The sequence below is a fragment of the Vespa crabro genome, chromosome 1 (assembly GCF_910589235.1).
Source record: "Vespa crabro chromosome 1, iyVesCrab1.2, whole genome shotgun sequence".
NCBI lineage: Eukaryota > Metazoa > Arthropoda > Insecta > Hymenoptera > Vespidae > Vespa > Vespa crabro.
Window position 1 is genome coordinate 8,698,098 of NC_060955.1, and position 12,751 is coordinate 8,710,848.

The following is a 12,751-nucleotide window of genomic DNA, read 5'->3' on the forward strand; positions in this document are numbered from 1 at the left end:
TTATTTAATTATTCGATTAGGAATTTTAGATTTTATAAATAGGTATATATTTTGAAAATATTTTTTATGATTAGTACAATTATAAATTATATTATTAAAAATTAATTTTCATAGACTGTATGTAGTCATTAAACTTAGTTTTCTAATATGCAATATCAACATTTTAATTTTGAAATTATAAGGTGCTATTGTAAGATACATCATTATAATTTTGTTATTTTATGTTAATAATTGATAAATACATATGTTTATTACAAAGAATCAAGTTAATATTGTAATCATTAATACCAAAATTGTTGGAAGTGAAATTATCTTTTATAAATGGGAAAAGGAAACTATATCACGATGGTAAATTATATACATTTTTTTAAAAATATATATCATTTTCTTTATTTTCCTTTTGCAGTAACCTTGAGTTAGTATTATGTTGCAAGTATTGAATGTATGTAAACATTCTTTTTACATATTTATAATATAGTATCCATGTTGTAAATGATGTGCCGAGTTTTTTCTCTATGAAAAGATTTGTATACTTTATATTTATATACTTTATAATCAATAACTGATGTTTTCAATTGAAACTAATTTTATGTTACAATAGATTACAAGGATATCTTATACTATTTTGCAATATGTACAAATCAAATCAAAGATGATGGTAAAAACCATTCAAAGAGTGTCCGAGTCGCAAAATATACACTTTGATATATCGTTGCATAACAATACATACAGTTGTGATTTTTACTTCAATGTTTTGTATCTCTGTACAATATTATGCCCTTGAAACATAATTATTATGTAATCATATATTGCAAATCTGTTCAATACTTTTCATGAGTAATATATATTACATAATATTCATAAGATAAAAGTTCCATCTTTATATTATAAACACCTGCTGATAATATGCTGGAAGCAGTTCAGGCAGCATATTCAGAGTAGAGTACATTTCTGACATAATTGTAATTACATGCTGCTTCGTGCATTTCTATTTCAATATTAAAAACAAAACTATATATTACTTAAATTAATAAAACAGGCGAAATAGCCTTCTTAAATATTTCTAATATATATTGTTTTTTTAATTTGTTAATTTCGAGTTTACTGCAAAATGGATATGCGTATTTTAATAATTTTTTTTTGCAAAATTCACACATGTAACACTCCGCACATAGCGAAAATAAAAAAACACCTTCCACAAAAATCGAGACATGGCACATGAATAAAATTACAAATTTACATAATATGCATTGCATCGTTTAGAACACTTACACTAACGGGATATGTTCAGTTAAAAATTGCACTTTATCCCGTTGACTAGCCAGAATATTAGATAACATTAATTGTTGCCAGATATTGATTGAAAAAACGGCTAAAAGATAAAGAAATGTTTTATAAAATGAAAATAATTTTACTTATATAAATTATATTAGTAGTGTAAAATTAATTAGCATCAATAATATATAACACAGTGGCAAAAATCTATACAATTGCCAATGACCTCATTTTCTTTGTTTCAGTTTGATTTAATAATTTCATTTTCTTGATAAATGAAAACTTAAGTGACAAAGAAATTCCTGTAAAAGTTCCAAATTCAGGTCTTTGGTAGCATTTAATCTAAACATGTATCTTAATTTTCACAATTAATTGACGATATAGAGTGCCGAGAAGATTTACTCATGCCTAATACCACATATAGATAAGAAAGTGCTAAAATTATGAAGATGAGTTGCTGGTATAATAGTGCTAACCAAATTTCGCGTTGAAAATTGTGACAAAACATTATGAACAAAATTTGGACCAGGTGAGGAACCAACTTTGTAGAAAATTCGCAAATTACACGTAGGATTAATAGTTTGTGTCCCTTTTGTTAATTTACATAAAAGATATTCGAATGCTTCTGTTAATTCTGCTGTAGTCAATTCCGTAGAAAGCAAGTTTGTCTCTGCTGCTAAATTGCCAGTAGAATTGGATGAACCTTTCCATAAATTAAAAGTAATGTAAAAACTTTTACTATAATATGAATAAAATATTTTATCATTATGATATATGATTATAATCTTTCACAGTACCTGTTGATAAGTAGCACACAATTGCAGAAACATTATTTTCATAATTCCATCTTCGCCTTATAGCAACTTTAAAATTACCAACACATTTTCCTGTTTCTTCATCTATAATTTAAGTAAAAATATAATTTAAACATTTATCTTTTTATTACAAACTTTTGTTTTACTTACACTCAAATCTATTATTATCCCTATGTGCCCACACACACCATTCAACTTGAGCATCTCGTGGGAGATGTGGAACAACAATATAATCTACAATTGCATTATTAGTTCGTTTTTCCCATTCTTTACGCGCATCTGGTATATAACTCGGATGAGTTAAAAAACAAATTCCCTGTACAATATCTCTAAGTTGCGTATTTGCATCCATAGCTTTAACAATGCGATCTATATGCCTTAATGTCAGACGACACTGCCTTTTTATATTCAAGTCAAGAAGAGTCATACTACCAGGCACCAAAGGTATTTGTCCAGCAACTGATATGATGTCACCCACCTGATGACCATTTTCGTGAAAAAAACTTATTTTAATATATAAACCATGCTTTTACTTTTATAAAAAATATACTTACGCGAACAGCTTGAGAATAAGGACCAATATTAGCAGGAGCCCAATGGCTAATACTTTGAACATGCATTGTATGCCGTTTATGTACCTTTTTATCACTACAGTCTTGTATCTCTTTATAAGCTATAGCATCAAGTATAACATGTATATTTAATGGACATTCTATGCATACACGAACTGGTGGATTTGTTTTGTTCAACCAAGATGTGTATACTTCATTTATAGAGGCATAATTTGTCATATCCTTTATATATAATGTTACAGCAACGATATCAGATATTTGAAGATTTTCTTTTTTGACTAGACCTAAGTATTTAGCATATTTAAAATGTTAAAAAAAATTATGAAATATTACGTAAAACTAAAGATAGCAAAAGAAAATATTCAAAAAATCGTAAATTTTACCTACTGCTTAATTTTTCCAGAGCTTCTTTCATTGCAGATTTTGCGTCTGACTGTTTTCCTGCTATACCACCAAACCAAAACCAACCTGTTTGATTTTTGTTAATAACTGGTATGTCTGGATAATCCTCTTCTTCATATAAGACTTGTACTGGACTTGGGGGATTAAAATGGCCTACAATGTGTGTGTATATACATATTATAATTATATCATATGTAATAAAAAGAATTATTGAATTAGCTATACATTATAAATAATTCTACCAGAATTAGAAGCTTTCATATTATGTTCGTCACATGTTTGTTCGTCAGTTTCGTCTTCAGATAAATTACACCCATCTTGCAATTCTGGTCCAACAACTTCAGAAATGTAGTCATATGGAGTTTTAACCGAAACAGTTTTAAGGCGCTCTCGTAGTGATAACATGTCTAAACCATTCTGTAAATTTTCTCATTTATTTAAATCATCAAACTATTTCAGTCTTAATATACAAATATTTAAAATATTCTTTAACTTACATTTTTATCTCGTAGATGTATTTTCTTAAAATTAAGATATCCAACAGGTGCTATATCATCATTTGAATGTACTACACTTTCATATTTATCTCTATTATGAAGAAAATTTTATTTACATGATAGATTGTTAAAATCTATATAATATAATTAAAAACTATATATAGAAATACATCTAATTTTATAACCTCCATTATCTTTATCAACTTTTTACACATTTATTGAAAGATTTTTTGTCTTATAATTCCGATTATTACGAATTTAAAATATTTAGGATGTTTTATGTTTATATTCAATGATTAAAATCATTAACTTTTGTACTCATAAAAAAATTGAATTCCATTAGAAAAAAATATATGTTTAGCATAAATATCTTGTAAACAGGTACAACAAAGATAATTGAGATTATAATATATAGATTATATACATATATTATAGTATGTATTCATATAATACTTACATTATGATACTTTTACTAAATAATGGACAGTCCAATGTAAAAGTTTCATATTCTCCTCCTTCCCCACATACATTCACACCATACTTTTCTTTCTGCAATTATAAATTAATTAAAAAAACAATTATAATTTAATTCTTAATTTATATATTTAAAGACTACTTACTTTCTAATATATATACACAATTATAATAAGTATTACATGTAAAATGTTGAACTAAATCCAACTTAATCTATTTAAACTACTTAATCTACTTAAAATTAATAAGTAAATTAATTAGAAATTGTTAGCATTAATTAATTACTGAGATACTAAACTCACTATTTTGGCAAAGTGAGATTGCAATTCCAAGATAGATTTACCCAAATGTCTTGGTTCCAGACCTAAAGCTGCCACTTTGATTATAACTGCATTTATTGAATTTTCTATCATCTCTTTTAACAAATCCTCTTGTTCTCGTCGCCATAAGTATGATAGAGAAATAAGTCCTAGACGGCTACACCTAATAATTTATTTTCATTATTATTATCAGTTTTTTATATAACATTATAAATTATAATGAAAGTTATTTGGAATTTAACAGTATTGGTATTCAATAATTACACATTTTCCACACGAATTCGCTGATAATCACTAAGAACAGCTCCGCTAGACACACCTTCTATATTTTCTTGTTTCTGCAAAAACAATATATAATATATTCATGTACAAAGATATAATCAATATATTTAGAAATAAAAATATTATCTTAAAAGATTTACTTACTTTTACTTTATTTAAAAGCCGAAAGAGATCTTCAACTTCATCATCTTCAGTTGGATAATAAAGTTTTTCTTGCATTTTTGATCTACCAAACGTTGGTTCACGATATATTGGTAAACCCATAGCTTCAGCAATATAATCAACACCTTGATGTCCTACTGTTTGAAACATAAAAGAATCTAATTCATCTGAAAACAAATTGCATATTTTTATTAATGTATAAAATATTTTAATAATGGTTTAAAAATAATTATCACAAATATTATATTATTTAATAAAATTAAATATTATATAATATTATATTATTTTTTTCTTCATTGATATCTTTTATTTTTTTTATTATTTTCTATAATAACATATGTATTACCTTTTCCAACAGGATATAAATTAGCTATAGCTACAACATCATGACCAGCAGCAATACATTGCATCATATTAAAACAAGAATCTTTACCGCCACTTAATAATGCTACTACCTTCATATTTTATATATATGCTATATAAGTCTTTGAAAGATTTTTAAAATCGCTTATCAAATTAAATATCAATTTCTTTTACTCGATCATCTGTAATAAAAAATTGAATATGTTGATCAAAAAACTCAAATCTAAATAAATTTTACTTTTATTTTATAAAGCAAAAATTTAATATTTTAAATTTATCATAAGTATATAATATTTCTTTAATGCATAAATAGTTTTTAGTCCTAAATGTATCTATAAGAACATCATTATATTTAGATTGGATTTATATTTCGAATACATATTAATACATTTACCATAATAATATATTAATTATAACAAATAGGAAACTATTTCACGTATATAAAATAGTTTTGATTATATAAAATAAGAAAATATGCACATAATATTCAATTTAATGTTATTAATATATGCAACAACTGTTATGGTAAAAAAATGTCACTTTCTTTTTTGTAAAAATTCATTGCAAAATATTGAAAAATTTATAAACTGTTTCGTAATACAAGATATTATGATGGTATGTGAAAACCAAATAGCTCATAATTCTGATAACGTATCACAGTAAATCTGTGATAAACATTAATAACAGTACTTATTGAGACATTTTTGGTTAATGCCGATCTCAAGTACGTAGTAAATATTATAGAGTGTCGCAGTATGACAAATGACTAAAAGATTAAATACATTAATTTGAATCTTATTCACGCTAAAATAAATACATAATTCTTAATAAATGTAATATTTACGTTAAAATTGACGACGAAAGACCCTTACACGGCAAAGTCTATTTGAGACTGCGATGACTGAATAGTGGCGCCACTAAGCGATAGAACTTAAATCACGTTAATTGAGGTTATATGAAATTTTATAATAATAATGCGTATATATATTTATTATGTTTAATGTAATAAAATTAAGTAAGATACGAGTTACATTTAAGTACATAATGTATAGTTTTTAATAAAACTTGCATAATTACGTCAAAGAAACAAACATTACAACCCAGAAATTCATAAGTGTAATTCGTACAACCGTAGCTAGTGACATCATCAATATACCAGCAGACACGAGAATCGAAGTAATATACTTCTTACTTTACTTCTATCTATTTTGATGTAGCCTATCATGAATTATATTTATTAAAAAAATTTTATTTATTAATAAATTTATTTTAAATATATATTTAAGGAATAGTTTATAAACAAAAATTAAAAAGAATATAAAAAGAAATAGATTTATTTTATACAAAAACTATATACCAAAATCAAATTACTAAATCTTTTATATGGACTATATATGTATACATACATATATATTAGCAGATATATTTATATATATGAATAAAATTAAAATTTTATAATATATATACATATACACAAATGAAAATATAAAAAAGATATAAACCATATTGTAATAAATGTTACAGTTAATACATTCACACCACACATGCGCGCGTGCACATACACACATATCATTTATAATGTACAAAACATATATAATGTTAAAAAAATATTTATATTAATTAATTTTCAAAATTTTATATATGAATACTATATACATAAATATTATTATTAGTATTATATTTTTATGTATGTAATGTGTTCAGATATGACACTTCTCCATATTAATTTCATTTTTTACCTATAAAATTCATTTAAATTGTATAGTTTTTATAACAACCTTACATTATTTAAAACAAATATTATATTAATATGTTTTAAACTAAAATAATAATATTCTATAAATTTAAAAATTTGTTCATCGAATGGATTGCCATCTTTACTGCATAATTCGTGAACCAATCAAATCATTTGGCAATAACGGCCATTTTACTTTCGCTACGGTAGCACGGAGCACATCACAAACTTTACTAAGCACCGTGTATCTGCAAGCTGTGGTTTGCATTTCAAGTTTCAACGGAATTAAGTTTTAATAAATCAATTATAGTTGAATTATTTGCTATAACTTTGAACATTCTTTAAGTGAAAATGGTTTTAGCAGAACGCAACTCAGAAAATGTTAGAAATGGTCGAAGATCAAGAGGTCCCAGCCCTAATGGACAGACGGAATCTTCAAGTGAAGAAGACGGAGGTATTCATTTTACATATTACAAAATATACATTGAAACCACTGATGTTGGATGTTTATAAATGTGATATATTAAAAACATATAATTTAAAAATATGATATCTACATCGAAAATTATATCTGCTCATTTATTGATCCAATACGAAAATCGTAAAGGATCTTTAAACAGCGCGCTTCATTTAATTCGTCTTAAATAGTTTTAATAGTATTAAAAGAGTACATAAATGATTTATATTCAAAAATATTTTTATACTCCTGATAAAAGATTTTTATGTGTAATATAATATAAATATCTTAACACCTAGATTTAGTTAGAAGTTTTATTAATATTTATTTGCATTCTTATATACATATATTATTGAGCAATTTTTATTAATACCATATAATTTATATATATATATATATATATATATATATATATATATATATATTATCATATCTTCAAAAATTAAGAATGAATATATTTTAAAGTTCCAGCTGAAAAAATACGTGTTGGCAGAGATTTCCAAGTTATAGTACCAGAATTTGTTCCTATCAATGGTAAACTTATAACTGAAAAATTTATTATATATAATTTTATATTTTAATGAAATGTCATTAATTAGAATTAATGTTGACTGAATGTTTGAAATTTGTTATTACATATAATATTTCTTTGTATAGTGAAAAGAAATCTTATATTGAAAATCTATTTTAGAACGCAGACTAGATCAATGCCCTGATAGAGCTTTGCTGGTTTGGTCCCCTACGACTGATATACCAGATCAAAAATGTAAGTGTTATTGTTTGTTTTAAGAGAGTATAATCTTTATTTAATATAACTTTATAATGTATTGTTTTTAGTGGATGAATATATAATATTAGCAAAAGAAAAATATGGGTATAATGGTGAGCAGGCTTTGGGAATGTTATTTTGGCATAAACATAATTTAGAACGTGCAGTATTAGATTTAGCAAATTTTACACCATTTCCTGATGAGTGGACTGTTGAAGATAAGGTGTTATTCGAACAAGCATTTCAGTTTCATGGGAAGAGTTTTCACCGTATTCGACAAATGGTAAGTTATGTGATATAATTTACGATGAAATGTTAAAATGATTTATTTGAAGAAATAAAATTTTTATTTATTTTATAAAAAATTAAGTCTAATAAAAATTAAATTGATTAAATTATATAAAATTAAAATGTATTCAATAATTTTCAGTTGCCCGATAAGTCAATTGCCAGTCTTGTAAAATATTACTATAGTTGGAAAAAGACAAGAACTAGGACATCATTGATGGATAGACAGGCAAGAAAATTAACAAGTGGTGGAAAAGAAGGGGAAAATGGCAGCGAGAATGGAAGTGAGTTAGGCTCAAATACAGACAGCGAATCTGAAGAAAAAGTAAGATATATCTTTTTTTTAATGAATGAATGCATGAATCATAGAGAAACAACTTAAAGTTTTGTATAATAAATAAGTTGTATTAATTTTCAATTGAAAAGTAATTGTAATTTCTATGTGATGTAGCAATTGAAATTTTGCTAATTTATAATAGATTTTTTGAATGTGAGATATTTATGACACATTAATTAAATTAATGAAAATTTATGAAACAGAATATATTTACCACTTAATAAAACTATGTTTAATGGTAAAATTAATTGCTGATTATACTTAGTCAGAAGTCTATATTATATTTTGTAAAACGTAAGCGATTGTTGCAAGTAAATTTACACATTCAAAAATATCAGCTTAATGATTAGTATATATAAGTAATATATTTGCACCATTATGCATGCAACACACTGCTACAAACATGCAATTTAAAGAATTTTTAGTTTTTGTTTTTGATATATTACGTAATACAGGCAATTGAAGTAGCACATTTTCTGTATTATGAATATTGTTTGCTGTTAGCTGAAATGTGCAATGCTAAAAATAAATACTCTAAAAATGTATCCACACGTTACTTGTTCTACGTGGACAAAACCAAAAAAAAAAGAACTAATTTGTGTCCTGGAAGGATCATAAAAATAAATATTTTAATTCTATATTGAAGTGAATTAGATGTGATCATATAGGATAATTACAATTAAAGAAAATATAAATATTTAAAAAGTTTAACTATATTTGTTTCGATCGAGTGTCACTGTACGATAATATAACTATACTTATATGCATTACAAAAAGCTTATCCATTATTTGACGTATAAACGTTAAGTTATGGTTTAAAATAACGTTCAGTCGTTTATGAACGTAAATGTGGAACGTTCCAGAAATGGACGATCCACCGCGGAATACGTCGTGGAAAGAACCAAGCTGTGCCAGGAAGCCAAAGCACTGACGCTAAGGCCCCATCCGACTCGGAAAACGCCCCTCAGGTTCAGGTACTCAGCCTAAACCTTACCCTGCTTTCATAGCATAAGCAGCTTATTATCTTTGCTATGTTATGTCTCATATTGTAGTACATAATATATCATATTGCACACAAAGAATTTAACGAGACATGAGCAAAATTAAATATCAAAATGTTGTATTGCATCTATCCCTTTAGAATTGATAGGCTGAAACCTTACTGAGGATGTAAATACAAAAATTTCAAAAGTTCAACAATATCTATGAATATATATTTTGAGCATAATTTATAATCAAAATCATTTAATCAAAATTATCAGAAGATATATTTGTCATAGTATTTATGTTTTGTGTCTCCATTCCATGGACACAAAAAATATACATTATGAATTATAAGTGTACAATTACACACAATGATTTGTGACTGTTAACAACAACAAAATTTGGTTTATTAAAGTTTAGAAGAATATCTTTTTTTAAATACTAGAAATTGTGCCAAAACTATAATAGCTTCATTTATATACATTTATTTTTATTTAACTCTCAGTCACAAGCTAATGTATGTACTCAAGAATAGATAAAGGGAAGGGTGATAGGAGATGATAAAAATTTGTTTTTTAAAAGGGCATTATATGTTGTAGGGCTCGTGTAGCAACTGTGGCGTCGCTTGCAATAGTGTACGTGCGACTCCGAAGGGACACGCGTGTCATAGCTGCTATCTGCACTGGAGGTCAGTGAATGCAAGTAAAAATAAATATATCACTGCATAATAGCAAGCAATAATTGATGCAATCATATGGCACTTTACGATATATAACTTTTATATAGAAAAATCTTATAAAGGAATATATACGAAATAGATCATCGTGATTATATACATATTATATTTATTTATATTGTGTGCAGATTAGAATAAATTTGTCATTAATATACTTATTACGTTTTACACATACACTGTTAAAATATATTCCCTTCAATATTATTATCTTCATGATGTAGGCGTACTGGTGTAGCAAGACCTCTAAGTTCTATGCCAGGTCGTACAAACAAAAGAAAACCACCTCGCGGATTGGTTGTAAATCATGATGACTTGGCAGCATTGGCTGGTCAACCAAATCAAGCTAACAACAGCTTACAAGCTATCGACACAGAGATTGTTAGCCTAAAACGTCAAGTATGTCCCCTTATAAAAATAATACAATTGCAATACATCGTGTGGATACATTTTTTCTATATGTATTTTTGTTGTTGAAAAATCGATATTTAAAATTGATCTTATCGAACTAATGCCTTGAAATTTGTCTTTCTATTTTTTTTAATAACAGATACAGTCAAACAAGCAACAAGTAAGTGCTTTAAAACGTAAGACAACTGATGGAATAGACGATTTACGACCACCAGAAGTATCCAGTCGTATAAATGCACGATGGACGAATGATGAACTACTGTTAGCTGTTCAAGGAGTTAGAAAATACGGCAAAGATTTCTCTGCAATTGCTGATGTAATTGGTACTAAAACAGAAGCACATTTACGGTCATTCTTTGTAAATTATCGACGAAGGTACAATTTAGATGCCGTTCTAAAAGAATATGAAGCTGAGAATGGTCCGATACTAATTGATGATGATAAAGAAGAAAAGGTAATATATTTTTCTTATATTATTGTTATTGGTTATATATAGTTATTGGTTGATTTATATACGTGGTTAAAATTTTATATTTGTTACAGATGGATGTCGACCAACCAAATGAAGTAGCAGAGTCATCACAAAAAGCGAAAACATCAAGCGGTTTAGGACAAACTGCAAAATAACGAATGATTCTACTAAATACCAAATGTGACAAAGCTAATTTCAGGATTTCTGAAAGTCGACGTTAATACATAGAAAAGATACTTGTTTGGATTAATTTTTTGATTTTACATGTACTTTTTGTTAATAATTATAGGTGCATATATAAAAGAATACACATATGCACATTTGTACACATGCAAATATTAAAAATATATTTGCGGGTCAGTTACTAAATCAAAGGTATTTTAAATGTTATGACTTTGCAAACTTTATTAATTCGTAAACATTTCATGAATGAATTCATTTTTTCAATCTGTAAAAGTTTTTATTGGTATAGATTACCATAAAATGAATTATACTTCAGATTAACATAATAAATGTAAAAAGTTATGATCTCTGCCAATATGATATAAAATTAATTTTAATAAGTACACATATGTTATGCAATGAAAAAAATTATATAAATTACGATTATCATAAGATGTATTTCTATATGTGTGTTTGATTTTGCTATAGATACGAGGGTATTATTAAAATTATGTAAATCACTTTTTTTACATTAGAAGTAATTTTTAATTTATACCGAATAAAACAGAAGAATGATATAAATTAGTAACAAAATTAACAACAAAGATATTAATGACAATATTTCATTTTTAATTGAGAAATTATGTAAATAATTTTTTTGTGAAATGATTGTTATTTAATACTGAAATTATATCAAAAGATATTGTTTTATTATGACAGAATAATTGAAAAATAGAATTATCATTTTTAAATTATTTAAAGTGATTATGAAGATTCATTTATTATGTACTTCTTAAGACAATTTAAAAAGTCTTGTAAAAAGTATACGCATTGCATTATAATGGCAGATTTATTATTAATTTTATAAAATCGCAATATACTTATTATATATAATAGAAATATAAAATTCTAATGATTTATATTTCTGATTTCGTTAACAGAATTAATCGTAATTATAATTTAGCGATAATTTTATATATTGTAATCACATTTACTTATTTGTAATAATATCTGTAATTATATTATTTAACAACCTATTCAACAAGTATCAATATTTTTAATATTAATGCACTTTGTAATAATAATACATAAAAAGTATGCATATTTGCAAAACACATTTGCAAAAGAAATCATTCTTAAATAACTAATTAAATATGCTTTGTTAGTAGTATTGAATGTTATTAATTACAGACAAGCCTCATCAAAGAATATAATTGAACATATCAATGAGAGAGACGTGT

General features: G+C 25.7%; 2 protein-coding genes across 6 annotated transcripts; one reads left to right on the forward strand and one right to left on the reverse strand.

Moving 5' to 3' along the window:
• Positions 1–362: 362 nt before the first annotated feature.
• LOC124431627 (diphthine--ammonia ligase) lies at positions 363–6,262 on the reverse strand. 4 transcript variants are annotated; one of them, XM_046979749.1, is made up of 13 exons: positions 6,007–6,262; positions 5,146–5,344; positions 4,782–4,936; positions 4,620–4,693; positions 4,338–4,518; positions 4,019–4,110; positions 3,562–3,652; positions 3,307–3,481; positions 3,050–3,217; positions 2,645–2,946; positions 2,241–2,568; positions 2,073–2,174; positions 363–1,978 (listed from the first exon to the last, which is right to left on the reverse strand). In XM_046979749.1, exons 2-13 carry the CDS (start codon positions 5,258–5,260, stop codon positions 1,674–1,676), a joined length of 2,088 nt encoding a protein of 695 aa, XP_046835705.1. In that variant the 5' UTR covers positions 5,261–5,344; positions 6,007–6,262; the 3' UTR covers positions 363–1,673. The 4 variants fall into 4 exon arrangements, with proteins under 4 accessions (XP_046835705.1, XP_046835696.1, XP_046835714.1 ...); XM_046979740.1 differs by having other exon boundaries at positions 4,782–4,966; positions 6,007–6,256; XM_046979758.1 differs by lacking the exon at positions 5,146–5,344 and having other exon boundaries at positions 4,782–4,966; positions 6,007–6,258.
• An 823-nt stretch (positions 6,263–7,085) lies between these two features.
• Positions 7,086–12,099, forward strand: LOC124427713 (REST corepressor 2). Of its 2 annotated transcripts, XM_046970970.1 has the most exons (10): positions 7,086–7,351; positions 7,820–7,888; positions 8,046–8,120; positions 8,192–8,406; positions 8,554–8,736; positions 9,612–9,722; positions 10,332–10,420; positions 10,690–10,864; positions 11,016–11,330; positions 11,420–12,099. In XM_046970970.1, exons 1-10 carry the CDS (start codon positions 7,249–7,251, stop codon positions 11,501–11,503), a joined length of 1,419 nt encoding a protein of 472 aa, XP_046826926.1. In that variant the 5' UTR covers positions 7,086–7,248; the 3' UTR covers positions 11,504–12,099. The 2 variants fall into 2 exon arrangements, with proteins under 2 accessions (XP_046826926.1, XP_046826935.1); XM_046970979.1 differs by lacking the exon at positions 9,612–9,722.
• The last annotated feature ends 652 nt before the right edge of the window (positions 12,100–12,751 follow it).

What these genes read in the sequence shown, in the direction of transcription:
- LOC124427713 (XM_046970970.1), top strand. Translation starts at nt 7,249, where the DNA reads ATGGTTTTAGCAGAACGCAACTCAGAAAATGTTAGAAATGGTCGAAGA. An exon ending in TGATATACCAGATCAAAAAT is followed by an intron (nt 8,121 to 8,191) that starts GTAAGTGTTATT and finishes TATTGTTTTTAG; the next exon opens with TGGATGAATATATAATATTA. An exon ending in TTCACCGTATTCGACAAATG is followed by an intron (nt 8,407 to 8,553) that starts GTAAGTTATGTG and finishes AATAATTTTCAG; the next exon opens with TTGCCCGATAAGTCAATTGC.
- LOC124431627 (XM_046979740.1), bottom strand. Translation starts at nt 5,260, where the DNA reads ATGAAGGTAGTAGCATTATTAAGTGGCGGTAAAGATTCTTGTTTTAAT. An exon ending in TTTAGTAAAAGTATCATAAT is followed by an intron (nt 3,653 to 4,018) that starts GTAAGTATTATA and finishes TCTTCATAATAG; the next exon opens with AGATAAATATGAAAGTGTAG. An exon ending in TACATCTACGAGATAAAAAT is followed by an intron (nt 3,482 to 3,561) that starts GTAAGTTAAAGA and finishes GAAAATTTACAG; the next exon opens with AATGGTTTAGACATGTTATC.